Source organism: Simochromis diagramma, unplaced genomic scaffold (assembly GCF_900408965.1).
Source record: "Simochromis diagramma unplaced genomic scaffold, fSimDia1.1 OVJJ01000131.1, whole genome shotgun sequence".
NCBI classification, from domain to species: Eukaryota; Metazoa; Chordata; class Actinopteri; order Cichliformes; family Cichlidae; genus Simochromis; species Simochromis diagramma.
Window position 1 is genome coordinate 5,224,543 of NW_024387200.1, and position 27,529 is coordinate 5,252,071.

Sequence of the window (27,529 nt, forward strand, 5' to 3'; positions counted from 1 at the left end):
TTTCAACATTTAGACACATTTTGATCAAATGTTTCCTTATTATCCTGATAGCTTCTGGTTACTTTTCATAGAACTATGTTTCAGCGTTCTATTTGTTTCCTATTTTGATGTATTGTGTCTAACTGCACACTATAGAAGGAGAAAAACACACTTTCCACTTATAAATACCACTGAACAGATTATTTCCCCCCACAACAGCAAAACATCTGAAGAGCAGAACATTAACGGGGTTTAATGGAGACAAGTCGCATGCGCTCACAGCTGCTTCCTCAAAAAGTCAACATCAAAAGAGACTACATAGGGTAGCATCGTGGAAAAAAAAACAAAATATAATATATCCGAGCAAACAAACGCAACATATTGTGTTTTCCTTCAGATTTGATTCTGTCTAATATCTGCAATGATAGAGAAAATGAACATCCCACAGTGTCTTTTACACATCTGCTCTCTGTAAGGATGGACGTAAAGACGTAAATGCCCTTCGTTTGAAGTCACTCTCACCAGTAGCTGCACACTGTACCACCTTGTCACACACAATTGACAAAAAAGACACGGTTTTCACTATTTGAATCTAAACTTTCATCTCTTCTTAATCCCAACCAAACTCAAACGCAGACTGATATGTATTTGTTATATATTTGTCCTCAAAATAACAACATTTCCCACAGTCAAAGGTGGAAGCGTGAACATGAGCATTTTTAAAAAAGATGAGATGAAAGTAAACAAACGTTTGAAAATGTAAGCACAACAGACTAAAATGAGTCAGTTTGAGTGTTTACTGCACAGCATTGCACAGAGTGTTGTGTTACCAAAGATTCAGCAAGACAATTTTCTATCAAATGGAAATAGTCCATTGCAGTTGCTGTTGGCACAGTTTGAGTTTTTTTCTATGAAGTTGTAACAAAGGTAAAACCAGAAGCTCTAGCAGTCAGGCTGACAGCATTAATTTAACCGTAACTTAGAAAAGCGTGACAGAGATAATTGTATTTCAGCAGCTCGTGAAACACATGAGACTCGCTTGACCGGTTTGTCCCTTTTTAGAGATCACATGGAATTATACAATGTTTCAGTGTGTGTGCATGTCCAAGCAAACATACACTACAGCGATCAGACTGCTCTCATCTCAGGAGAAAGTATAAATAAACAATGAGTGCACCGTGTCAAAATGCTCAGCATGGCCTTTAGGGGCCAGATGAAAGAAAGTGCATCTCTGCTTCTCCTTTGGGTGCCTGATGATCCGTCTCTACTCCTTCCTCTGCGTCTGTGTTTCCCACTCTGACTCTCCCTCTTGAGCGCCACAGCAAAATGGCAGGGAAGGCATGCTTGAAAGCCTTTCTAAAGTTGTTGCCCGTGAAAGCATACACAAATGGGTTTACAGAGGAGTTGGAGCAAGACATGCAGTGACCCCAAATCTTCAGCTGTGAATGCAAAATTAAGGCGCACTCGATTTTCAAGTTTTTCAATTCAAATCACAACACCAGTCAGCTCAAGGTGCTTAATATTGTAAAGAACCTACAATAATGTTGGACTATTGGAAGGAAAAACTCCGTCTTAACAGGAAGAAACCTGTGGCAGATGAAAATAATCGAACGCTGTCGCTGTTTTTAAAGCAACAGCATCAGTTTCTGTCATCACAGTACTTTTGTTCACTGTCACACCTTTAAGAGCTACACTAAGACTGTATATTCACCTAGTGACACCCTGAAAATGACACTCCCTAGCACTCCCCACCCCTAGCATTTGATAGACATAGATCCTGAGAAAAAAAAAAGTAAATTCTGGGTGTATTTGACTTTGTTCTGAGGTTCTAGTGAGGAGCCAAGGGTTAGCTGCACCAGCGATGACGCCTGTTAGGGGTTTTGCAAACTTCCCTACATCTGGATCTTCTTGTCATTTCTCGCTAGATATTTTCACAACAACAAACTTCAATGGGATAACCAAACATCTGAGTAATAGTTTTGTAGTTGTAGTTTTCCCAAAACCTTGACGACAATAAAAAAAATTGCAGTCTTCCTGTTAAAAGGGAGCTCTTCCTCCCCATCACCCTGCTTGACAGCTGGTTGTTTGGGTTTTCTTTTTAATACTGTAGGATATTGATTTTGCATTTATTGTATTGAGCTGGTGTTACATATAAAACAAAAATGAAACGATGACCATCTAATCAGTAATAAAAGAGATCACCTTATATAGGATATAACTCTGGAGGCCAAAAGCTTGCAGGAGGATGCAAACCTGGATCGGCCCCCAACAGACAAGGAATAGAGACACCATCACCACCACCATACGAGAGACTCGCGCCCGTACTGCTACTGCACGATTTAACTGGAATAAAGGAGGCATTGCCAGGTCTTTGTAATTAAAAGGAATATTTGAAATTCTCTGTGGATTTAATATGTGAAAAATAAATAATTTTCTACTTGGTAGCCACTGCCAATGGGATTCATGCTGGGCTGGCCCATCCGCTTGAGCATGATGGCATAACACACAGTGATGGTAAGCAGGGGTAAGAGGTAGACAGCTAGAAAGCTGTAGATGGTGAAAGCTCTCTGGAGATGGGCAGAGGGAAAAACATCACTGCAGTATGTCTGAGGACCGAACCAGCAGTATCCCACCTCCAGCGACGGGGATGGACAGAATCAAGGAGCCTGGAGGACAGGGGACATGGCATGTAGTTTCCCTTCTTATACTGTGGCAAATAAAAAATAACAAGAAGCACTCAGAGAAGTGCAAACCTTCGCGAAGGCAGCTCACTCTCTGGACAGGATTTACCTTTGAGGGAACAGTACTGCATTTTGAGTATATTCATTTTGTTGTATTTGTTCTTTGAAATGTACTTTAAGATGTTTGTAATCCAAGTAAAATCCTATAAGTGTAGCAGATGTTTGTTTTGATTACACAAACCTTATATCAGAGAAGATAATGGATAATAGGTAATCTCTTTCCCGTAGTATATTTTCATTCTTTTCTATCCTATAAGATGTTTTGGGGTCCTAAATTATAAAACTTTTTGACAAAGTTTTATCAGAATTAATTAAAAACTTTTTGAGGATGGTGTTTATAGACAGAAAAACAAGCACACATCAATTATTGGATAATTAATTGTCCATTAAATTCATGGATTAAATAACTAGAGTCCTATTTGTGATGTGGGTGCACATGTGTGCATGGTATGTTTGTATGATACCTATTCAGATAGACAGGGAGATGGCCAGAGCCCTCCGAGGCGTCCGATGTCTCAGAGATTGCAGAGGGTACAAAGTCACGTAGCAGCAGTCGACACTCATTGCTGACAGAGTGACACATGTCGCCTGTGCAGTCACCTGAAAACCAGGAACACAAGGTATGTTTGTTACTATCACTGTGCAACAAAACCTTTTTAAACCTGTGGTGTCTGGTGCATTTTATTGTGTTACATCTTGTAGAAAGTGAAAACACGAGAAATATATGCAATTAATGTGTTGGGAATTTTGAGTATTTGCGTTCATAATATCGAGGAGCTTATCTGGGCACTAAATAGACCTTTGCTCAATGTCACAGTCTTCTTTTCAGGTGAAGGTAAATTTGGCATTTTATTTGGAAATCAAGGTCCTAGAGTCTGGAGGAAGAGTAGAGAGGCCCGATAACCAAGGTGTTCAGCATGCTATGTCGTCTTCTGATGTTGGAGCTGGTCTCAGCCAGAAGAACATTTCATTCTTTGATCTGCTAACAAGCATTATGGAGATCCAGTTTTCCTTTTCGAGCAGCACCTGCCCACAGTACTAAACATCTAATAACATAACATGCTGACCATGTTATTACTGCTTGATTTGATAGATAACTGGCCTGACCTGGCCTAACTGGCCTCACAGGATCTATGGGGTATTGTCAGGAAGAATGGGAAAAATATACACCCCAAAAAAGGAGCTGAATGCTGCCATCAAAGCAACCCAGGCTTAAAAAAACCACCTCAGTAGTGCCTGATTGAGCCGTGCTATGCTGCACAAATGGGGGTTATATGGTAGGATGTTTCTTAACAAGTGGTTCAAGTGGTATAACCTTATTTACAGCTATGATTTACTTATGTAGTTTAATCAGATGCCTCATGTGTAATCATCTGATGTGTCTTAGAAAGTTGGGGATGTCTACAGATAGTAATGCCTTTGCCAAAGAGACTGGATGGCTACGCTACATAACTGATAGTTATGGGTATTCATTCAGTGGTGATTCTGGGCATTTTTCAAAGACAGAAGGAAGTTGAACTAACAGGCATGAAGCTGTGCTCCTCATCAGCTTGTGTAAGTAAAGAACTTTTAAACTTGAAAAATCTGTCAAGGAAGACTTATCTTTCACAGAAATTTCAACTGCATGAGCAACACAAAGGACATAAACCAGGAATTTTTAATGTAACTTTGACAGCCTTATTTATTATTTTTATTAATTTGATGTTAACCTGGATGTCATGGCAGTGCTTTTTTATTAGCAGCATTTTAATTTTAGCCAATTATTAAACTGATATTGTGTACCAGCTATCAAAGTGCAAAATTTTTTTTTATTTTTATTGCATAAGTGTAAATTTAAAAAAGTTTTTTTTTTTCAGTATTTTTCTTTCTCTCTCTTTTTGCATTATTTGGGAAGCTGCACATTAGTTATCTGATGTACTTTGTATAATGAGCTAATGTCTCACTGGACTTTTCAATTATATTATTATTGCAGAACACTTACATGGTGTTTGAATTAACATCTGTTGAAGTCATTAACATCATTAATGTTGAACAGTTAATGGTGACTGATATTCTGTTTCAATTCTGTTGCCACTCTCATTTTTCCAGCCTGTCATAGTTTCTGTGTAGTGTATCTCACTTGCTGAAGAAGTCTTTTACATGTCTTAGCATTTATTTTTATTTCATTGGTAATGGCTTTTCATGGTAAATATTTAAATTAAAGGAATCAAAGGGACAGAACAGCAGAGTTACTGTTTTTATTTTTTTTATTCAATCATACGTTAAACAAATTTTTGTTTTATTTACATTTGAAAAAATAAAACATTTCATGGAACAGTTAAAACAAGCAAACATATGAGAGCTTCTTTCTAAAAACTGCAGTGTTTCAGAGATATTTACCTATAAAGAAATTGGCAACAGTCTTCATCTTCTGGTGATAACATGGATCACTAAAGAGTTCCCAACTAGACCGACCAGCATGATGAAGCCAAAGAAAGTGGGGACCAGCCAGGCATTAACCAACACCGGTGGCCCTTGGCCTGTCAGAGTTGCAGACTTGTTGCATACAGACACACACTCTGGACAGTGATCAGAGTCTGATTCCACCATCATCTTCACACATCAAAGCCAATGATATTTCTGCAATAAATATAAACATATCAGTGTATAATTCTCAATATAAAAGCAGAGTGCAAGAAACGCAAAAGAACAAAGACAACAGAGATTTTAAATCAAATAACCAAGACGTGAATGAAAACTATCAGCTTCAATTTAGGTGGTTTAACAAAAGTATTAGATGACATGTTTTAACATTTGAGATACTTTTTTACATTTGTATTCATTTTTAGAAAACTGAAAATAATTGGACAGGACTGTATGGCATCAAGTAAAGATAAACTAATATATAAGCAAATTTAGTGATTTTTTTTTTTAACAATAAGCTTCTCTTACCTGTGATGTGCTTATTTGCTTTGGCAGTGCTCCTCTCTTTGCGTTCTAAACCAAGGTGCAGCACTGGTGTCGATGGATTCTCTGCAGGTCTGACATGAAAAGACTGTTATACACCACTAGACCTGGTGGGTTGTTTTTTGCTTTGTGTCATTTATGTGTGTGTGTGTGTGTGTGTGTGTGTGTGTGTGTGTGTGTGTGTGTGTGTGTAAGAGTGAGAGAGACTCAATATCATTACCTGTAATTAACCAGGACTGGGTGACCTTGTAAAAGCTAAAATTGTTTCTATTTCTTCATCAGGTTAATGTTAATAAGCTGTTGCTTCTGTGCCAAGTGAAAAGAGTCACTATGCTCAAAATTTGTGTCTTATGAGTCTGTTGAGTCCAGATAAGTGGAAGAGAATGGATCTATCATTATCAAACTTTCTGAAAGTCTTTCAGAAATGTTATTTAGATATTGCCACACATTTTCAGTCAAGCTGATAAATCTGACCATTTTCAGTTTTCTTTTTATTACTAATGTTTTCAAACCACTAAACACTGACCTATGAATCATTCAAATATATAAAAATGGATGAAAAAAGTAATTTGCTTCTACATACAATAGATAAGTACAGTTTTAAATTGTATCTTTAGGTTCTTTGTTATTAGCAGCCTACTGTAAAAGTACATAACTTGTTTCCAATTCATTAGTTAAATCTGCAAAAACATAAACGATAATACAGATTGATAGTCAGTGTAATATTACTTATTCACCAAAAAGTTGATTCCTGAAGAACTATTAGCTAAAAATGTGGCATATATTGGTGTGGTGTGTACTGTGCTTAAAATAACCGACAAACGGAGGACAAAAAGAAGCAGGGCTAAAAAAACAACAACAAAAAAACAAAAAGACCCAGAAACGTTCTCAGGTGACAGGTGAGTATTAAGAAGCCACTCTTGAGGAAGGTAAACAGGGAGACAATGCTGAGGTATGCCACTTTACACAAGATCTGCACAGCTTGATCTCTCACCACCTCCAGTAAAATTAACTGTTATTGGAGCTCTCATTAGAACCTTTGAAGCCTTGGCTGAAAAGTAACAAGTAAACCTTGCCAGTTTCACAATGTCATACACAGAAAAAGATGCATTTGAGTATATAATCCATGTCTGTTTTTGTTGTTTGACATATTAACCTGGCCACTAAACACTTTAAAATTATTTTTGCATGAAACAATAAGAAACATGTTTGTGCTGAGATGTCTTTATAAATCTGCATATTTTATTTTTACTTTTTGGGTGAAAAAAATATCTAACTTTATTCCCTGCATATCTAATAATGATTTTATTGGATATTTCATATTATTAGGACTATGCTTTCCAAGTCTCAGAATGCTTTATGGAACATGGTACCATTCTGACACGTAATTATACATTTCTTGCCTCAATGACCACTCTGCCACTGAGTGTTAGTGCTAGTTTCATTTGCAGTTTATTTCTTCTGTCAGTCTTGAACTTTCCTAAGCATTAAAGAAGAACATTCTGACTGGTGGTGTGAAGTTTTCCAAGGTGTCTGAGATTTCCTCAGGGCTCCAGATTTCTTTGAGGCACCCAAAAACAGCTTCCTCTGGAGGTCCAGTAAATCCTTGAAGAACCATTTGTTGGTTGTCCCTGAACCAGGATGAAGCAACAGTCAGTGTAGGATCTATTGCTGATCTAGTAATTATATGTATCAAAATATTTACAATTTTTATTGTAAAAATTGTTCACCCCTAGTTCACCCCAACCTACATGTGACAGTTGCAGCTACAACTGTTTACTGACCAGTTTGGGGAAACTGTTTAGGCAGCAGACACTGTGGTTCACATTGCTCCGGTTTCCTCCAAGCCTGCACTCCTAGGATGTACGGATATATCTCTTGCTTTTCAAGCTGTTCTGAGTCAGAGGCAAAGATCTCTGATTTTTCCACCAGGTGTGCAAAGAGGACTGGATCTGGGAATGATAGCGTGGGTTGCTTTTGTCCCGCCTGAGATGCAGGGATGCAGGCAAGAACGAGTACCGGAGCACTGAAGCTTTCTCTCAGATGATCTTGCCTCTCATACTGACACGTGGACAGCTGACAGAGTTTTTTAGGGAGGACAGCTCTAGATCTGAAGTTCCCATGGTTGTAAGAAGTTCCTGGCTCTGTGATGGAGAGGCTGATGTTAGCATGAATGCTCTCATTGGGTGATGTTTTCCTCTCAGCTAAACCCTTTAATAACTCTGAAATCTAAGACACACAAAAGACACTGGTACATGAGGGGTTTCACAAAAAATGCACAAGGCAATCAAATATTTCAGCCATCATTCATGACCCATAGCTAGAGCCTATCCCAGCTACTGTTCCAATTCATTTGTGATGTAGAACTTTACTGGGAGCTGTTCTTGAGTCTTTCTGACAAAGAGCAGTTGTTTCCTGATGAGTTTCAGAAATTCTTTGAGTGTTCACGTTATTTTAAGTAACACTTAAGACTAGGACCATTTAGATTTGGCAGTGGTTAATGAAAAATCATGGACTGATGCTGGTGTTCGGGAAACACCTCAGAGAAATCAGGGGAAACTAGAACTAGATAAAAAAGGCAATCTTTCTACACATACTGATTTTTAATACCTTGAGCTCATAAGACTCTCTGCTGCCATCCTTGTTTTGACTGTCCATGACTGTAGAACACCTACAATATAAGCAAATCGGCAACAATAAAGTGAACTGAAATTGCATCATTTCACTGTTAAAGCTCTAAAATAGAGTTGAATCTTTCACAATGACAGTACCTCCCTCTGTCTCCAGCCTGACTACAAAATGTAGGCAAAAAAAAAAAAAAAAAAAAAAGGCAGGTGGGCAGCAGGCTCAAGTAACTGGACTCTGTGGCATAGCAGTGACACAGAATCACATCTCCATGACAACTGTGATGATTCTGACAGTAACAGGTGGTCAGAGTCCTACATGCAAACAGAACATGAAGCACAGGCTGCGGTGTGATCTATTTATTCTTCTTTCATATATACACTGACATATTGCACAGGTTACAAATCTTAAGAGCATCTATACAAACAAAATCCTGGCTTTCATCAAGCAAAAAGAAAAAACAGAAACCTCATGTTTCACTTGAGGGATGCATATTTTGTGCGATTTTTTTTTGTGCGTATGTTGTTGTTGTTCAAGGGATTTACAATCTTAGTTATTTACACACAGAGATAAATACATACTTTTCAAAAAGCTTTTACAAACTGATAAAACTGTTTCAAGACACTCAAGCTCTTCCACTTCTGCATACTACTGGTACATGACCCTGGATAATAGCACAACTTAAAGGCGTGTTTGTCAAACAGCTGATTGTTGGCTTTCTGCAAGTTTTGGAGGACAGATTCAAACGTTGAAACATCATGCTTCATCCTTTTGTTTAACAGTGTAAATCCCATCTGATCTCAGCTTTAGTGAACATGTTCTCAGGACATGTATCATTTTCTCCTCACACAAGCCATGGCAGGACCTGACTGAATTTATGAAATAACATAGCTTTAACCTAAAAAGTCATTTCTTTTGAGGTCCTAAGAGATTTTTTTTAAAGTTGCAGAGCCGAGTATAAACAGTTGTCTACATCAGAGGTATCTGAACCTAAAAATCGTTTTTGTCAAGATGGTTCTGACTACATCAATTGCATTAAAATCTTCTAAGCATCAATATGCATACATGGATATCATGACTACATATGCGCGAGTGGTTTGCAGGAGAGCAGTGGTAGTAACTCAAGGATGCCCACATCTCAAAGATTCCCTTACATCAGACTTCCTTGTCAGTCTTTATCAGTGAGACAGGGTCTGGAGCAAGGAAGGGGGACTAAGGCTCCATAGTGCTCATATGTTGAAGCTTTCTCCACAACCACATGTGCCTTTGATGTTAGGGTTGTTGAAGACAAATTCACTAGACAGCTTTGACTCCACAAAGTCCATCTCAGTTCCCAGAAGGGTCAGCTGGGCCTTCTTCGCTATAAACACTCTTACACCTGAAAAAAGGTCAGAACAATGTCATCACTACTATCAGGTTTCAGCCTTATGGTCGGCCCCTATCTAAGAAGTTTAGGGTTGGATTGTTTACAGGCAGTGAAACACAAATAGTACAATCTGTGATAATGTTACAGAAATGGTCTTCTGAAAATGCTCAACTTAACCTAATGTAGATTTCCCTGCATCTCAAGAAGGAAAGCTGTGGAGTTGATGTTAACCAGATTAACCCAGGTTAATGTGGCTAAAAGAAAAAATAAATCCTTTGTAAATGACTGAGTTGCTCCCATGCACCACAGTCTGTGTGATGATTATTCACACCAAATTTGGATTGGTTTGAAACAGAAGTTGTACGTGGTGAAATTGGAGTGTGCACAGTACAAGTGGTCAAAATGGGACTTTCATTGAGAGACTTACAAACCAAACCATGCTGAAAGGAGTCGAGAGGGGTCCAAGAAGATAAATGGGAGCTCAATGTGAGATCATCTAAATTTAGTTGTTTTTTTTTTTTATCTTATTTTTAATCCTGGAACATTTTAAAAATTGCACTTGCTGAACCTGGAAACACATAAAAACCTTAAACTTTTTCAATCAATTACCTTACCCAAGAACCTAGTGTGGCAAACACAATCAGTCTTACAACAAAGTCCTTTCTCAGCTTGGATTCATTATAAAACAAAGCTTACCATCCTGTACTACTTCCTCGTCAGACTTTTCTTTCTCCTTGGTGTAGTCCAGTGTGTAAGTCAGCCCATTACACCCACGTGTTCTCACCCCAACCTTCAAACCAATCTGATGGAGAACCAGATATATGTTAACAGACTTGTCCCCCCCTATTTTTTTTTGTAATATATGCACTAAAGGAAGGATGAATGATACAAGAAAAAAAATACATCTTCATAGTTTTATTTTTAAACATTATTATACTTCTCAGTAAAATGTTGCAGTTTAATTAGTAAACCGTCTTGACACTACTCATATCTCAAAATGCTTCTTTTGTTCCTGTAAATTTAATGGTAGCAATAATACTTTCTACAGAGGCAAAGCTCACTCTGAATGCTTGAATGTCCCTGTTTTAATTAAATAACTGACATTTTGAGCTGTAATTCAAAAACCAATTTGCTGACATTAGTAGTCTACTCCCCACAGATATTCCTTATAACATTTTTAAATTTAATTTCAAGTCAAATGATTCATAAAAAAAAGAAAGAAACTTTAGCAAATGAAAAAATAAGGTGAACATGTTGCTGTTTAATCCATACAGACAAAGCTCATTTAGTGATGGGGGTGTATCTATACTGATATGGATTGTGTGCGGTGTTAGGAAGAAAAGAATTTCACACAACATGATGGATATGAAAATTATCAACCTACAGAAGACTGAATTCAAAGACACCCTGAATATCAAAGTGTAAAAGTTATGCGACAGGGTAGCCCATTTGGTTGAAATTTCATTGCAGCAACTCAAAATGCTGCTCAGTAGTTTGTATTGCCCCCGCAAGCTTGTATGCATGCTTGACAACGTCGCGCCAGGCTCCCGGGGATCTTATCCCAGATCTGGACAGGGCATCACTGAGCTCCTGGACAGTCTAGGATGGATGTGCCTCCCCAGACAATCACTAACTGACTGCCAAACCGGACATGCTAAAAAAGCAGCATAATGCTCTCCATGGTTTCCTCAAACCCTTTTACATCAGTACATATGTTCAATGAACATACTGAAAAGCACAGGGTGCAATTGGGTATGCATTCCTATTCTGTTGCAAATGCCAATCAGTGTGCACAGTGCCCAACAGACGATGTTGGGTCCACCCTCATGAAGTCTGTTTCTGATGGTTTGATCAGAGACATTGACATCAGTGGCCTCATTTTGTAGGGCTGTGGCCATGCTCAATCTGTTCCTCCTTGCACAAAGGAGCAGATACCCACATTGCTAATGAGTTAAGAACTTTTTAAGGCCCCGTCCAGCTCTCCTAGAATCTTATCAATCCTCTTGAGACTGTGCTGGGAGACACTGCAATGGCATACATTAATGTGCCATCCTGGAGGAGTTTAACTACCTGTGCAACCTCTGGAGGGTCCAGGTATATCCTCATCACCTCCCCACTAGTGACACTGACCCTAGTCAAATGCAAAAGTAGTGAAAAATTGTCAGAAAACACGGGAGGGCAAAAAAATGTCAGTGGACTCCACCTATAAAACTATTCCTGATTTGGAAGTAGTCTCATTGTTGCTCCTCTAGTGCACCTGCTGTTAATTTCATTAACACCAAAGCAGCTGAAACTGATTAACAACCCTGTCCGCTACCTAACTGACCAGATCAATATGACAGAATTTTATTTTATTTGGTGCTATACTAAAGGAACACTTTTAATCAATGTATAAAGAAGCTTTGTCTTCTTAATTGGATGCTGTTTTATTGGCCATATTCATTACTTACATATTCTGGTCTGTCCTGCAACAACAATCTGATCTTGCTCACTGCTGCTGGAGTCTAAAAGGAGACAATAGAAGGTTAAAATGTTACTGGCATCAGCTACAATTTACACTGCATTCAGATGCAAACAATTCATTTGGCAAAGGATTGTTTCTAAAAACAACAGAGAAAAATAATGTTTAGCTGCTGTTGAAATAAAATCCACTCTTTACCCCCCCAAAAGGACAGCAGTGTCATAAAATAGCCAGAACTTCTGCAACCTCAGCTGTAGCAGTAGTTGCTGAAAGTATCAATGCCAGTGTGTGAGTTCTAATGTGGAGGCATTTGTGACACAAAATACCAATTTCTGTACGCCATTAAATTGTGATCATCTGCACGTGTTGCTGTGTCACAACCCAGAGTTATTTTAAAATACAAAGTTATGTACTTATAGGTGTATTTATTGTGCTGGTGTATTTATTACCACACCAGCACAAGGTTAAAAATAACTCATCGTGCCATAGTAATGTATACAGTAAATACGCTGTATTATGTTTTGTGGGTAACGGCAGTCCCCTTATGTAAGGCACCATTTGCAATTGCATTACTGAAGAATGTCCCACTATTTTAAGTACACTTCAGTACACTAATGTTATCAGCAGAAACCACCATGCAAGTACATTATCTTGCAACAGCACTGTTACTAGAGCTCATCAGCTGAAACACCAATCGCTGAGCATATTCATCCCACGCACGAAAACAAGTAATGACTCTGGCCTGTACTGAGAGCTTACTACACGCCAAGTGCACTCTCAGAATTTTATTTACATTAACATTAAATATCACACTATGTACTTTAAATTTGTCATACATTTATGTACAATTACCTAGTCTGGGAACCCACCCTCCGCTTTGGGGGGATTTTGGTTACAGTATATAATGCGAGCAAAAACCAGAACATGAGCCAAATAGCTATAAAATTGCAATTATTTTGAAAACTACTTCAAAATAATAATTTTACAAGTAATATAAAATTTGTTAACTACTTAAAGTTTATTGGCCAAAAACAGTGAAACCAGACTCGACCCATCTATTTTCTGAGCATGTAGAGTTTACACAGCAAACGAACCAGTGTTACCATTTGGCTTATGGGAAATGTGTCCAGTGTTCTTTAGGACTGATACGGGATATGATTCGGGGTGGTTTTTATTCACTGGCGATGCTGCCAACTCTTTGCGAGCCTCAATAATCAAACCTGAGGCTGCAATCAAACCTGTTACAACTTTTACTCCATAATCCACAACATATTAAGGCCAGACACTTTTTTTTCTAAATCCCAGAAGAAGCTTAACTTTATACCGTATGACTTGAAATGGTGACTCTGCTTGATATTACGAACGTCCAGTTTGCTGTCAAGGTACAGAAACTTCAGCAGCACACTAACAAAAGGCGTCTTGACTAGCCACTTATCAGCGTTAGCATCTAGCTGAGCCTAACGTCGTGCTTGCAGAACCGCCACAGTGTTTACTCTAAATATTGTGAATGTCAATGCAACATGAAAAAGTGCAGCGTTACAATAAGGGTTAAGAAAAGTTGAAATTAAGTTGATCTGCGTGTAACAGATGATTAGCTAGCTTAGCCAACTTACACAACTAACATCATACCGGACGCAGCCGTTAACCCCAGCCTTATTCGAGCACTATGTACTCACAGCACATAAAGTGCTTCACATGCATGTATGACCAAAAAATTATTAACATACCAGTGTCAACGCCGCTTTTGTGGCCAGTATCTTTCTTTTGCTGACCGCTCGAACGGTCGCTCGCACCACGGAGGCAGACATGTTGCTCGCAACTGTAGAAATCACAACATAGGATTGCGCAAGCGTATAAAAACTTAGCAAACGCCCCCAAAGAAATATCCGTCCATCTGATTGGCTACTATTGCGACGGACAGTTGTGGCTGCAAACAGGTTTAGGGGTTAAAATGACAGGATGTCACTGTTATGCAACCTTCTCTTACAGACACGAGCCTTGTGTAAAATCCATAGGTAATACGTACTTCTGCGGCGGTGCTCATGCGTGGACAATTTTCACCTTATTTACACCCATTGTTATTAAAGTGTTATTTATACCGTCAAACAGCTTTGTTTTCCAGGCTTACTAGATTTTCTAGAACTTGTGTTGTGGGGTGGTGGTACCACACAAAAAGGGAAAATAGTGAAATTCTTTCATCGTTTTAAACATTTCAGCTTTGGTGACACCTGCAGGATTGCAGTATATGATCTAACACATTTTGAAGACTCCTGGCATTACTGCTTCATATACTTTAAATATTTTGAGGAGGAAAGGGGAGGGGGGATAAATAAAAAAAATACATTTAAAAAAAAAAAAAAAAAAAAAAAAAAAAAAAAAAGCACACTGGAATTTGACTTCAGTTTAATTCTTTGAGACAAACTGGACAATGAGCAAACCTTTCCTAACACAATCAGGGGTCCCTGACACCAAATTAAATCCACCATTTAATCCTGGTAAAAATAAAAATACAGCTGGTATTAAAGCAATTAAAGCACACATCCTTTAAAATAAGAAATATGATTACAATACCAACATTTATTTTTATTATAAAAATCAGTAAGAGTAAGATATAATAAAGCCAGACACCCTACATAAGTTGAATTATAAGCAGGCCTTTGAGACATTAGCAGCAACATAATCCAAGGGCCTGGACACCCACCCACCCCACAGTGCAGCTACCAATCTGTGGCAACATTACAATGAAATGAAGCCTTTGTGGCAAATAAATACATTTCTCTCTCCAATGAACTAACTGAGATTACCTCTAGTTGGAGCGCAGTGTGTGCAGCTAGCCAGAACAGCTTTTCATTTTTTTCCCCCTTCTTCCTTTTTAAAATATCAATTTTAAGAGTCTGCACAGGAAGGTTTTTTAACCCAACTTCCCTCAAGCATGTGATCCTCTACCATCGTTACAACACATCCTAGCAGTGTGAAGACATACAGAAAATTGAGAGGTAATGAGCTTTTACCTTCCCTCTACTAACATCTGCAGGCAGTTTTAGAGCAGTATGTATCCATGAAGCTTGAGTGGACCAGCAGTCTAGGAATAAAACTGATCCTGAGAAACACATCTACATGGTGGTTTCTCTAACAAAAAGGCACACAAACATGGAGACACCTTGCAGGTAGTTCTGTCTTCAAGAACACCAGAGACATGGACAGATGGTCATCAGTGCAGAGGACAAACACGTGATTTTATAATTAAAAATAAAATAAAAAATACAGATCCAGGCCATTAAAAAGGTATACTGCCATTAAGAAACATCTTCTTTTCCCCAAATCTCTAAAACAACACTTAAGGGGAAAAAAAACAAACAAACAAAAAAAAAAAAAAACGCATATGAATTGAAACCTTTTTGGTTTAATGTGAAATAGCTTTGACGTTTTGATGTTGAGTAGCAGACTAATATCATAATCAGTTTATCATTTCAATCTGACTCACAGCTGTAACAGTGTTTATAAACACTGGTTAACCAAATCTACCAAATTAAAGGACGGTTGAACCTTCAAGTGTCCACCAAAAAAATTAAAAATAAAATTTAGCATTAAAGATACAGTATGATGTCAAAAGATACCCTACTGAGATCTAAGCTATTAGTCGTCTAGGAGACAGTTATTTACATTCCAATTTTAAGAGATTTTACACCAAATTTGCAGTAATATTGCTTTAAATGTAAAATTTTTATATATACAAAAAACCCCAAACAAAACAAGGGAAAACCTCTTGACTGGCAAAGTATTTTAAGACATCACATGCATCACATGCATGCTTACTTGCTTATTTTCTTTTTTTTTTTTAAATGAAAGCTTTTTTAAAAAAACAAAAACAAACAAAAACAAAACAAAAAAAAAAAAAAACACCCTCTCAGGAGGAGAGCTTTGAGGGGGAGAAAAAAACCCAAAAAAACAAAACCCACAACAATAAAAAGGCCCTATTTGGCTTCAAGTCAAGATGTCCTGGCTTTGGCTTTGAACGGGCTACTATTGGCCCAACAGTACCATTCAGATTTAAGGGTTTCTGGACTTTGGGTTGCTGTCTGCCTGGACAAAAGTAGAATCTGGTAGTTTTTTCTTTTTTTATTCACAGCCGCTTCTCATTCCACTGGGCTCTTCCTCTGACCAGAGCGACCCGAATTTCGGCAGGTTAAACTACCTGAAACAAACCAGAAAGCAGTCATCAACATTTATTACAAACACAATTTTCTAACTCAACAGCAGCATTAACACAACCCCCCCACTATATTAAGAAGGTGACAAAACTAAGCAGACTGCTTGATCCACACAAACTGAACATTGCTTTATTGACCATGAAAAAACAAAAACGCATTCAGGCAACAATACCAGGTACAATAACTCAGAGAATGTGTTCTAAGACCACATGGAAAACAACAGATAAAATAAGGACCTGAATGCTACATTTGAGGAAAAAGATCAGAAAGTGTTTGCTCCAGAGTCCAGAAAAAGCTGGATGAATCTGAGCTTGCTGCATAGAAATCATGTCGTCTCTCTTTATGAGCCCTAGACAATTGACCCAATGCAAAAATACACTGTCAACCAAGTCTAATTTCTCTGAAAATTGAAATTGCACTTTGTCTCCATAAATTACAGATAATTCTCGTTTAAAAATAAATAAATAAATAAAGTTGGCAAAATGTGTGCTTTAGGGATGGAAATACATGTTTGGAAAGCCAACCAACCCAACCATTCGCTACCACTTATCCTTTTCAGGGTCGCGGGGGTGCTGGAGCCAATCCCAGCTGTCATAGGGCGAGAGGCGGGGTACACCCTGGACAGGTCGCCAGTCTGTCGCAGGGCTAACACACAAGGACAGACAACCATTCATACTCACATTCACTCACACATTCACACCTAGTGGCAATTTGGATCGTCCAATTAACCTATCCCCACAAACGTTGTTGGGAAAGCATCACTTTTAAATTGGGTGCTAATTGTACATCTAATCAAAGGCCCACTATAGTGTTACTATACATGACTATGCTGGCTAACAATCCACAATTAAGTACAAATGCAGTGTAACTAAACTTAATGAAGACATAACATAATAAATAGCCGTATGCTTATCTGTAGTTGCTATGATTATTTTGGACTAGTTGGGCCCAAATAGTTTAAATTACTTTCAATTTAAAAACAAAATAAATCAAATACATGTTAAAATTAGCTACATAGTGCTAATAGTATAGGTTTGAGACATCTGATTCCATGGATAAAAAGTATAGGAAATTAAATTACCTGCTTGTGGACTTAATATCACATTTTGCTGCTTTCTCTTCTTCTTATCTTCTTGTATAGGTATGCCCTAAAATAAAAGACAGCTCAAAAGATGTACAGTTGTAGAAGTGTACAAAGCAGAATTAATTATAATTTAGGTTGACTGAAAACATACAACATACCTGTTTCTCTGTTTCTCGCAAATTCCTAAAGTGGGGTGAAGAAGAATAATTCTCCATTTTCACATTACCTGCCAAATGACAAGTGAACATTGAAAGTAAGTATGTGATTTTTTTCATACTTCAAAGAATGTAAAGTGACCTTGCAGGTACTTACCAGCAGGGCTTCTGTACAGCTGACAGTCCTTCTTGATGTGGGCAGTTGATCCACATAGGTAGCAGCAACGGATATCCACTCCATCCCTTTTCCGCCAGTGTTCACTTTTGTGTCTGACCTGATCCTTCGATTCCTCTGCTGTATCCATTTTGTCTTGTGGGTACTCTGGCCTTCTCTCTGAGTCCCTTCTATGCTTAGACCTGGTCCAAAATCATTGACGATGTAACACTAACATTAAGGCAGGCACACAAGGTGCTAACAGACTTTTAAGTAAATATTATGACAAAATACTTGAGATTGCACCCACTTCTTACGCAGGGGGCAGTCTTTCATGAAGTGGCCAATCTTTCCACAGATGCGACAGCAGCGATCATTGGGAGCCACTTCTCCTTCAGTAAGTACTTCAGGATCAAAGAAATACTCCTGGGAAAGATGCAGGTAAAACACAGTTTTAGCACTGATTGGATAATATCACCACAATAAAAAAAAATAAAATAAATAAAAAAAAATGTAATGTTCAGACAACAAATACAGACCATCTGACTGGGATACACAGGAGGAAAGTATCTGATGGGTGTGCCAAACACTCTTCTGCCATTGATAAAAGCCTTCATGATGAAATTTGTCACTGTTTTGATGACCAAAATAAAAACATGCACATTTTAAGTAGTGAAAAGTGCAAGAAAAATCATTGAGATGTTAGAAATGGGGGGAAAAAAATAAAAAATAAAAATCTATATCCATCTTACTTTTCCTCGAGAGACCAGCACCCAAATTATGATTGAGATCAAATGGATCTGTGACAAAGAAAATGAACTTGAAAAATCTTCACAAGCAGACATATACAATTACTTTGATTCAGCAAATAAAAATTACACATTTGATTGTGGATAAATTAGTTACAATACACTGCAGCAATAGTCTCACACAAGGCTACCTTCAATGACTATGTATTTGGATGTCCACTGCTTGTTGAAGGTGGTGAGGCGGGCATGCTGTCGGATACAGACAACATGCTCTCTGAAGTCAAAGTCCTCAGTGTAAAAGCGGAGTAGGCCGAGCCACAGCTCCCCCACAGTCTCGGTGTTCTTCCCATAGTGTGGCCAGTGACTGGGCTGAAGGTGGAAAAAGACGATATTGATGAGCTACTAAGACACAGTCTTACATTTATATTAACCATAATGTTTAGGCACAAATCAAATACAAAACACTTACTAGTGCTTTAAAATCATCAAAGAAGTACACATTCCAACCATCTACTAGTACTTCAGGCTTCTTCCCATCATGGATCTGCAAGAAACCAAGCAGTCAAGCTCGACACACGATATTGTGAAATACTTTAAATAACTACTACAAAGAGACTTGTTGACAAATTCATCCAAATGGAGGTATAAGTTTGTTGTTTTAGTTTAAGGGGATAATCGTATTTGAGACAACACTTGCATAGACAAATCAACACATCTATGTGCAACTTGTTTGTAAAGAGAATACAATTGGCTCTAATTTCAAACGGACATCTGTACCTCTTGCAGCACAGGGATAACTGGTGGGTCTCTCTGCTGAAGGAAGAACAGCACCATGAGGGTGTAGGCATATGACGAGAGGCTACCACGTGAAGCATCTCCAATGTCACACATCTGTAATGGAAGTGGAAACAACATTTTAACGTTGAACAATACAATAGCAAGAACACTTAAAGATGTCTTAGTCACAAGTCTGTAAAGCATGTTCACCTTGGCAAAAACCTTCATGACATAACAGAGGATCTTCACTCTTCTGTCAATTGCAGCATACGTAGCTAGTAGGTGAGTGTTGTGCAAGGCCTGAGAAAAAAAAACAAACAGAAACTGCAAATTTCAAAAAGGTGCAAATTTTCTTATTTTCAAATACATACAAAGACAAAAAGAGCCCCACCAGTGTGTTGTAGAGGCTTATATCTCCCTCCAAGCCAGTGCGAACATGGTAGAACTTCACAATGGGTACTTTTGCTGTAGTGATGGGAAGGATGTTCCTCAGACCTGATGTGGATACATAATGACATTACAGGCACTTATGGGGAAGATTAAGAACTTTATTCAATCATAATTTATTTCAGCTTAATGCATTTCTCATTAATGTAAATGGGTAGGTAACATTATTTTAAGGTGAATTATTTTAAAGATTATATTAGAACTTTAGAATCTCTTAAAACCAGAACAGTTTGTTGTCATTTGATCAAAACTGACAGTTGCTGGTTGCAGACAAAATAAAGTGCATGAATGTCAGTTTCGTACCACAGCTACTATGTCTTACCTGGGTGTTTCTTTAGCGATCTTGCCAAGCTTTCAATGATGTTGATGCAGTTAATATCCTGTGATGGAATGAAGGCAAAAATGATTTAATATAAGCTCCTGCTAGATAATAAGTAATTCAACCATAACAATGAAAAGGAACAAGGGCAACTTGCCTCCAAGTAAAATAATATTACCAATGTATTCTTCAAGCATATTGGCAAATCAAACACGCATCAACTTCAAGTCGTCATTAGAAGCTTGATAAATCAAGTTGGTGTAAATTAAAGATCAACTGCAGCTGGTTCCCTGATGAACAGAACCAAAACTACATGGTAAAGAATTATTGATAACTCACATCTATGGTTTCTTGTCCTTCCAACACCATGCAGATGTCCAGGTCACTCTGTCTAAATCCAAAGCCATTTTTGGATGAGCCAAACAGTTGTAACTGAGCACCTGTGATTTAAAATAAATAATCAACACATGATTTGTTAACCAAATCATTCAGATGCATCATCACGCCAATTCAATTAAAAAAAAAAAAAAAAAAAGTTAAAAAAAAGTTAAAAGATCAACTTCACCAGGAAACTGTCTTCTCACAAAAATCTCAAGGTCTTGAAGGATGTGCTCTCTTACACCCACTTCCAGTTCATCTGGGGCGAAATCACCTTAAAAATAAATGAATGAATGAATGAATGAATGAATGAATGAATGATATTTAGTGACCAAGTAATTTACTGGACACAAGCACTATTCCACCAAAAGTGGTCTTAAATAACTGGCTTTACAACAGGACTCAGGAAATAACGTTATATGAACATGCCAATTAGACATATTATGATAACTAACTAAAAACTAACTAGTATATCAAAACAACAACTCGAAACAACTTTAAAAAAAAAAAAAAAAAAACCCTCAAAACTCACCTTTTTAAAACTGTTTTTGGCTCATTTTTGCCTGTTTTATATAGTCTGTTTTACCTTTTTATCATTTGTTATCTTATGTGCAGCACTTTGTGACTGTCTAGAAAGGTGCTATATAAATAAAATTGTATTTATTTATACAAAATTATTTTGTGAAACACAGTCACATAAGCTGAGGTCCAGTGGATGCTATACTACACTTTCCATGCACCTGCATTAAGCTCTTTTTAGAGTTGTGTACATTTTAACACTTTAAAGTTTAACATATTCTCATCCCACGTGTTAAACCATAAACTCACACAAATTTTACCAAATAAGCCTAAAACCACTGATACATCTGTGTTTTCTTCCAAAGCACTTTTTAAATCTTACATAAATTTTGCTTAAGTGCTAATGATTAGAACTCAAAAAAACATGAACAGGTGGATTTCATTAAGTTGAAATGAGGAACTTGCAATAAAGAGTTTGTTGAGTCCAACAGTATGAAAATGTTTGCATGAGCCTCATTTTTAAAACTTGTTCATACCATCGACAAAAACAATTTTTTTTTCAACCATTTTAAATACATTTGTATATTTTTGTCATTGTATGTATTACTAAAATTTGCAAGAGTAGAAATATGACATCACAATGCAGGTAAGGGTTACATGTCCCATAATACTCACTGTAACACTGCTCACAGACTTTGTTGAGGACACTGAGAAACTCTGGTGTTACTGGGGGCAAGGGGTCAAGCTGCACTTTCTTGAAATCTTCTGGACAATCTTTCTTCAAATGTCCATCACGTTTGCACAAGCTGCACACGACCATGTGGGACTATGTGATATTGAAAGGAGTTACACATATAGTTTTCCTCACTTACAACCTCAATCTTTACCATACAACTTTAAAATTTTATGTGTTTTTTGTTTAATCAAATTACACAATTGCAAATGCTGCCAGTAACTGATGACAAGTGAAGGCAAACTTACCTTTCCTCTGGTGAAAGCTTGCTTGGTGAACTCATAAGATGGTCTGCTCTGTTTTTCACTTTTATTTTCTGGTGTTTCATCTTTAATTTGAGAAACACTGACAGGTGCCAAATCCACTTCCTCCTCCTCCTCTTCCTCATCCATTGAACCAGGTGTGTCCAAATCTGGACCCTCCTCATCAGACAAAAGCTCCTCCCCTGAGATCTCGTCCACTAGGAAAATCTCTTCATCCTCTATGGTGAAGCTGTCCAGGTGGTCTCGGTTATGCATGTCGACATCAATATTTATGTCATCATCCTGCTCGTCTTCATCATCCTCATCCTCCGAAAGGCTGCTTTTGCCCAAGTCCAATTTTTCTTTTTCCCGCTCTTCATCTGAGTCACTGAATTCTTCAATTTCCTCCTCTTCCTCAATAATGCAATCAGAGTCCTCAGGGCCATTTTCTACAGATTTAGATTGGCTCGTATATTTTGAATGAATGCTGAGATTACTGAAATCTGACAAGCACACACTCTCGTCATTCAAAGCCTTAGCATTGGCCCCTTGAACATATCCTCCCTTCAGTCCTCTTTTGTGATTAGCAGCTGGTGTATTGAGTGACTGTGCAAAGTACTTGTATGTGGTTTTGAGGCAGTGGAGGATGTACTCGTACATTTGCTGGCTGTTCACTGTGCGGGCCACATTTCTCTTCACGGCAAACGGGTCTGAAACAGAACCATTTGTAAACATTAGAACACATAAAAAGTCTCTTCATCACAAACGCACCTTAGCCACTGCAACTGGACACAAACAACCAGGTTTGGGGAGGGGGAGGTGGGGGGTTAAATTGAATTAATAACTTTTAAAAGGGTGGGATGAGGGGTATACAATAGTTTGTTGATTATGTTGCACTGAGCTTTAAGCAAAATTACACTTTGAAATAAAGTATTACAAGTAAAACTACAATTAATATTTAATGACTGATAAAAAAACAAAACTGTGGGTTGTTAACTTTTCCAACGTCTGAAACGGGGTATGCAAGAAAAAGTATGAGAACCACTGCTTTAATCCATGAATCAAACAGAAATAAAAATCTAGGTTTGGACAGAATCAACAGAGAAATAAGCAACAATAAAACAGATTCTGTGTGACCACTTCTCCTTACAGAAGTATCAAGACATGAAAATGATTCAAACATAACAGAAAGCTTCTGACCCTCTACAGCGATCCGCTTTTTAGGCCAGTCTTTCATCTCTCTGGAGAGGACAGCACCAGTCCGCACACTGATTATATTGTCAGCCATGATGAACTCCAGGGAATAGAAGCGAAGCATTTCGACCCAGAGAAGTCCAACTTCCACTGGTGGATGAGGACTTTGAAACACCAGCGGAACCTGCAAGACAGCCTTATATTAGTAAGAGTCTGAAAAATTATCACTCAAGTATTTAACAGCCTTTAAAAAAAAAAAACTAAATAAAAAACAAACAAACAAACAAAAAAAAATGTCTCCAAATACAAGTCAAAATTATATTTTCTGTTCTTTGGAAGTCTTTCAGTTTATTTATGTGTCTATCTTCATGATTACCTTCCCCTTTATGGAGTTGCCTTCTGCTGGTTGAGATGACTCCTTGGAGGAAGGGGTGTAGGCCCAGTGTAAATACCCATCCTCTGTATGAGTAAGGTTGAAGTCTGACAGCCGGCTGAGAGAAAACACTTTGATCTAAAGATGGGCAGATGTTTGCATCAGTTTATTCCAAAAAAAATAAATCCTAAAAAGAGCCAATAATGAAAAGCAAACTAATATGGTTTTTTTTTGTTTTTTTAAGGATGGAAATGAAAATAAAGACTTACATCTTGGTTGAAATAGGTAGGCAAGAGAGGTTCTTTGCGCTTCTGTAAGTAGAAGATAACCAAAAGGGCAAAGACATATGGTGGTAGACTCCCCTCTTCTGTGCGATCAATTTCACAGATCTTAACAGAAAGCCAAAAATGATGTTAAGAACAAATGCAACTTTGAAAAAAAGAAATGAGTGAATAGTTTTGATGCCTTTGCTAATGTGAGGAACAAGTCTTTGTCTACTAGAAACATACCCGGGCCCAGCGTCTGAAGCCCAAAACCAGTGGCATGAGGAGAGGCTCCTGAGTCGCCAGGGCAGAAAGATATGTGGTGGTTTGGAACGCGTTTTCATTCCCTGCACTAACTTTGCAGATTAGACCACTGTTGAGGAAGAAGGGGGAAACAAAAAAATAAGTTAATTTTAATTTGGAGTTTTATGCTCTTGTGGTATGAGCACTGTTAATATTCTCTTGTCACATGCAAAAAAAACCCATGTAACTGCAAATGATACAGACCTACTTCTCTCTTTACAGATGACCACAGGCACCCTGGCATGAAAGTCCGCCTCCATCTCAACAAACAGAGCTGAGAATAGCACAACACAAACAATTTAAACTTTCCATGACACTCAAGAACATGACTGACTTTACCATGTCTGAAAGATTTCTTCAAGACTCTTGAGTCTAAAATGAAAATAAAACTCACAGCTCACAGAGAGGCACTCCTTAACCAACATCAAGACATCTGGCTGATGCATCTGTGAATACATTCCATTTCAAATCCTTTATACAGCATAAATATAATATTAAAAAGAACGTAATTATGGTGCATGCTACAAGCACAGCATACACAACACAACTTGTGAAATCTAAAATCAAGTGAAATTATATTTTTTTCCCCCCCCACCCACACCACCACATCTTACCTTTGCCATATACTAATATTTTTGCTGTCATCTCTTGTATTTGTTCCCTTAAATAATGTCACCCTAAACCCACGTAACTTGTAACATATACATGCAGATGAAAGACTTCTTCCCCTTGCTATTATTCTCCCGACAGGCCTCCAGTTTTAATTTTTAACGTTAATATCATTATAAAATTAACATAAAAATACAATAAAATTGTATCACACATCATGAACTCACACTGTGTTACTCACGTGAGTTGGATACTGAATGTCAATGTTGACATCAGAATCCTTGAATCCAAATTTAGTGCAAGATGATCCATAAAGCCTGAGTCGGACCTCTATAGATGAGAGAAAGCAGGTAAATATTGCTACGATTGTAATAATATTGAAAGAGTACAGTTGTTGTATATCGTGAACTTTCCTCTTGATGTGTCTTACCAGGCAGAACAGACAGGAGGAGATCTTGCATGGTGGAGACAACACACCGTCTCTTCTCAACGTCCAGGTCGTTCAGACCATGTTCCTGGACAACAGCATCTAGTACTGCACTTATGGCACTGATCTGCTCTGGACTAGGAGGCAGGATCTCAGTCAGCATCAGCTGCTCTTGTCGCTCCTATAAGCCAACATGCAAATACAGGAAAGGGGTCTTGATCACAGCCTTTAATGCATAAAAACTACTACTCCACAATAGCAACACAGTAACACAATCTATATACGGTAAATGTAAAATAACCTTGGCCCTTTTCTTGTGCCGTTTGTCCCGAATATGCTTGTAAGCTTCAGACACAGACTCTAGGAGAACATCACACAGGGCACAGTTGTAAAGAGCAGCAGGGTTGCTGTGGGACCTCTAAAACAATTGTACAACACACACACAAAAAAAAAAAAAAAAAAAAATTACACTGTTAGAAATATCTGTAAATCACCTACACCAACCAACTCAAACATTACATCACCTCTTACGGCTTTTAGGGTCTGTACCTTCTTTAGGCTGTAGATCTCGTCCCTGTTAAGCCGCCTCTCTGCTTGCCGTAGGTTGCGCAGCTCTTTGTTTGAGAGTGTGGACTCCTCAATCACAAAGCCCTTGTTCTCTTCAGCAAAAGCTTTCTTCTTGTTTCTGTTACGCCGTCTTTTACCTTTGAAAATGAGAAATGCAGGGGGATGTATGAATTTCTAGTTTGTTTTCAACATAGACTTAGTGATAAAGCTGAAAGTGTTTCATTCCTTCTGCAGAGACTGATTTCCAAACATTTACCTGATTTTTGAAAACCATCATCCGTGGCTTCTCTCCTTCCCTGTTCCCTGTCCTCCTTTGGACTTTCTCCTTGCATACCCCTCCTCCAGCTCTGCTGTGGGCGCTCTCTCCAGTTATCTTCCTGAGGACCTGAGAACCACCGGACATCATCTCTCTGTGAGGGGCTGTGGCCTCCTCTTAATCCACCAGGAGAGTGGCTTAGGGGCCCCAGTCCTCCCTTCTTAGGGCTGGCCCTGTAAGGCCCACCTTGATTTTTCTTGGCCTGCTGGCCTCCATCTGATCTGAAGTTCTGTCCTCGCACCTGGTCCTGCATCCACCAGCTTTCTCCCTTCTCTGCCGCTGCTGCTGCCCCCCTCTCCCTGCCGCCTTGCTTAGCCCGGTAAGGCCTGCCAGAGTTTTCCATGATACACTGCTGTGATAAAACTGCAAGATAAAATGTCCAGTTAATGTGGTAATAGTCCTTATGTAATCAAAACAGCACTAACACAAACTGTGTTACAAGAGACCTGCCAAACGTCTGCGTTTGGCAGAAGTCCCTTGTTTGAAGAAGCAGTGTCCCATTTCAGTTCATTTTATTTTGGCATGTATAAAAACGTATATTGGTCGCAACTGCTCACAATTTTCACAACTTGCCATGTAATCCATACCAGACTGTTGCACAACTTATATAGGCGATGCCGCATTTTTATTTTTCAGCTCAGCACCTACTCGAAAATGCTGAGCCAATAAGTAGCGGGTGATAAAAACGGTAATATTAACCTCTCTAAAACACTGGCTGACTTCTGCAAACTCGGGTTAACAGTTAACCCTTTTTCAATGGCCATGAACGCTGACATTCCTAAAATAAAAATTAAAAAACAAAAACTTGTTTTAAATGTAAACATTTTTACGTCACTATTTTTAGTATAACACAGCCGCTTGGTTAGCTGAAATAGTTTGCGCACACACGTAAAGCCTAACCCAAACTACAGGATTGTGAGATTATGACATGGTGTAGACGTTAGCTAGCTTACCTAGCTTCAGCAGCGTTATTATTTGACTCTACTGTTACTTCTTCTACTTCCTCGAGCTGGCGGTTTATAACTTTGCCACCTCAGTGCCTTACAACTCGTCAACAAATAAGTGCTAGTAACCGCACTTGTTAGCTCCTGCTGCCACACAGTTACAGCAATGCTAACGTTAGCTACACATACTTAGCTTGCTAGCACAGGCACTTAGGGGTAACAGCTAGCAGCGGCTACCGTCCCTGTTTCTTGCAGTTTTTGTCGAGCTGCCCAGCCTACAGCTGAGATAAAGGCAGCCATTAATTACACGCTAGCTTGTACTATACACGTGTATTATTAAATGAATCAAAATACCTCCCGCTAGTGCACAGAGGACATAGTTGAAGCCTTGTTCAGTTCTGACTTGGCACGCTCTCTTGTCTTGCACTAGAGTTTGAAAGGTGACATAGGAGCCGTTTATTTTCTAGTCGTCAGCGGCCGTGTTCCGCCCACCGCAAAAAAGAAAAAGAAACTGATATATTGCACAGAAATTAAATTTTTAATACTTATAAAAACATCGTGAATATTAAGAACTTTATACACTGCTCACATTTTTGTAGTATAATTGAAATTATAATGTTGTTATTGTTGTTAATAATTTTCTGATG

General features: G+C 38.3%; 4 protein-coding genes across 6 annotated transcripts; all 4 read right to left on the minus strand.

The window, feature by feature from the left end:
- Positions 1 to 532: 532 nt before the first annotated feature.
- kiss1rb (KISS1 receptor b) lies at positions 533 to 5,363 on the minus strand. Its single transcript, XM_040050299.1, is given in 8 exon segments — positions 533 to 1,418; positions 2,182 to 2,322; positions 2,418 to 2,619; positions 2,621 to 2,645; positions 3,185 to 3,391; positions 4,045 to 4,056; positions 5,100 to 5,138; positions 5,141 to 5,363. Coding segments are annotated over 8 exon segments (1,035 nt in total). The 5' UTR covers positions 5,313 to 5,363; the 3' UTR covers positions 533 to 1,181.
- Positions 5,364 to 5,484: 121 nt separating this feature from the next.
- On the minus strand, positions 5,485 to 8,514 carry LOC120745671. 2 transcript variants are annotated; one of them, XM_040050730.1, is made up of 4 exons: positions 8,438 to 8,514; positions 8,277 to 8,337; positions 7,451 to 7,895; positions 5,485 to 7,297 (listed from the first exon to the last, which is right to left on the minus strand). In XM_040050730.1, exons 2-4 carry the CDS (start codon positions 8,322 to 8,324, stop codon positions 7,131 to 7,133), a joined length of 660 nt encoding a protein of 219 aa, XP_039906664.1. In that variant the 5' UTR covers positions 8,325 to 8,337; positions 8,438 to 8,514; the 3' UTR covers positions 5,485 to 7,130. The 2 variants fall into 2 exon arrangements, with proteins under 2 accessions (XP_039906664.1, XP_039906663.1); XM_040050729.1 differs by having other exon boundaries at positions 8,277 to 8,514.
- Positions 8,515 to 8,635: 121 nt separating this feature from the next.
- isca1 (iron-sulfur cluster assembly 1) lies at positions 8,636 to 13,977 on the minus strand. The gene is made up of 4 exons (XM_040050731.1): positions 13,846 to 13,977; positions 12,108 to 12,161; positions 10,354 to 10,459; positions 8,636 to 9,669 (listed from the first exon to the last, which is right to left on the minus strand). Exons 1-4 carry the CDS (start codon positions 13,924 to 13,926, stop codon positions 9,521 to 9,523), a joined length of 390 nt encoding a protein of 129 aa, XP_039906665.1. The 5' UTR covers positions 13,927 to 13,977; the 3' UTR covers positions 8,636 to 9,520.
- A 527-nt stretch (positions 13,978 to 14,504) lies between these two features.
- On the minus strand, positions 14,505 to 27,369 carry tut7 (terminal uridylyl transferase 7). Of its 2 annotated transcripts, none has more exons than XM_040050727.1 (29): positions 27,237 to 27,369; positions 25,879 to 26,301; positions 25,605 to 25,759; positions 25,357 to 25,473; positions 25,059 to 25,236; positions 24,870 to 24,958; positions 24,414 to 24,465; positions 24,224 to 24,293; positions 23,963 to 24,089; positions 23,723 to 23,842; positions 23,457 to 23,591; positions 23,087 to 23,264; positions 21,893 to 22,596; positions 21,587 to 21,737; positions 20,580 to 20,666; positions 20,354 to 20,454; positions 20,018 to 20,075; positions 19,640 to 19,743; positions 19,459 to 19,548; positions 19,249 to 19,362; positions 18,941 to 19,015; positions 18,663 to 18,840; positions 18,475 to 18,522; positions 18,262 to 18,353; positions 18,033 to 18,148; positions 17,726 to 17,925; positions 17,572 to 17,639; positions 17,411 to 17,477; positions 14,505 to 16,313 (listed from the first exon to the last, which is right to left on the minus strand). In XM_040050727.1, the coding sequence occupies exons 2-29, from the start codon at positions 26,279 to 26,281 to the stop codon at positions 16,255 to 16,257; spliced, it is 3,936 nt and encodes a 1,311-aa protein (XP_039906661.1). In that variant the 5' UTR covers positions 26,282 to 26,301; positions 27,237 to 27,369; the 3' UTR covers positions 14,505 to 16,254. The 2 variants fall into 2 exon arrangements, with proteins under 2 accessions (XP_039906661.1, XP_039906662.1); XM_040050728.1 differs by lacking the exon at positions 27,237 to 27,369 and adding an exon at positions 26,892 to 27,190.
- Between the last annotated feature and the right edge of the window lie 160 nt (positions 27,370 to 27,529).

Excerpts from the sequence above, each read along its gene's own strand:
- isca1 (XM_040050731.1), bottom strand. The coding sequence starts at position 13,926 with ATGTCTGCCTCCGTGGTGCGAGCGACCGTTCGAGCGGTCAGCAAAAGA. Across the intron at positions 10,460-12,107 it reads TGCAGGACAGACCAGAATAT|ATTGGTTTGAAGGTTGGGGT; the intron begins GTAAGTAATGAA and ends GTTCTCCATCAG. Across the intron at positions 9,670-10,353 it reads CGAGGAAGTAGTACAGGATG|GTGTAAGAGTGTTTATAGCG; the intron begins GTAAGCTTTGTT and ends ACCTTTTTTCAG.
- LOC120745671 (XM_040050729.1), bottom strand. The coding sequence starts at position 8,387 with ATGATGCAATTTCAGTTCACTTTATTGTTGCCGATTTGCTTATATTGT. Across the intron at positions 7,896-8,276 it reads GAGAGTCTTATGAGCTCAAG|ATTTCAGAGTTATTAAAGGG; the intron begins GTATTAAAAATC and ends TGTGTGTCTTAG. Across the intron at positions 7,298-7,450 it reads TAAACAGTTTCCCCAAACTG|GGACAACCAACAAATGGTTC; the intron begins GTCAGTAAACAG and ends ATCCTGGTTCAG.
- tut7 (XM_040050727.1), bottom strand. The coding sequence starts at position 26,281 with ATGGAAAACTCTGGCAGGCCTTACCGGGCTAAGCAAGGCGGCAGGGAG. Across the intron at positions 21,738-21,892 it reads AAGCTTTCACCAGAGGAAAG|TCCCACATGGTCGTGTGCAG; the intron begins GTAAGTTTGCCT and ends AATATCACATAG. Across the intron at positions 18,841-18,940 it reads TTGATGATTTTAAAGCACTA|CCCAGTCACTGGCCACACTA; the intron begins GTAAGTGTTTTG and ends TTCCACCTTCAG.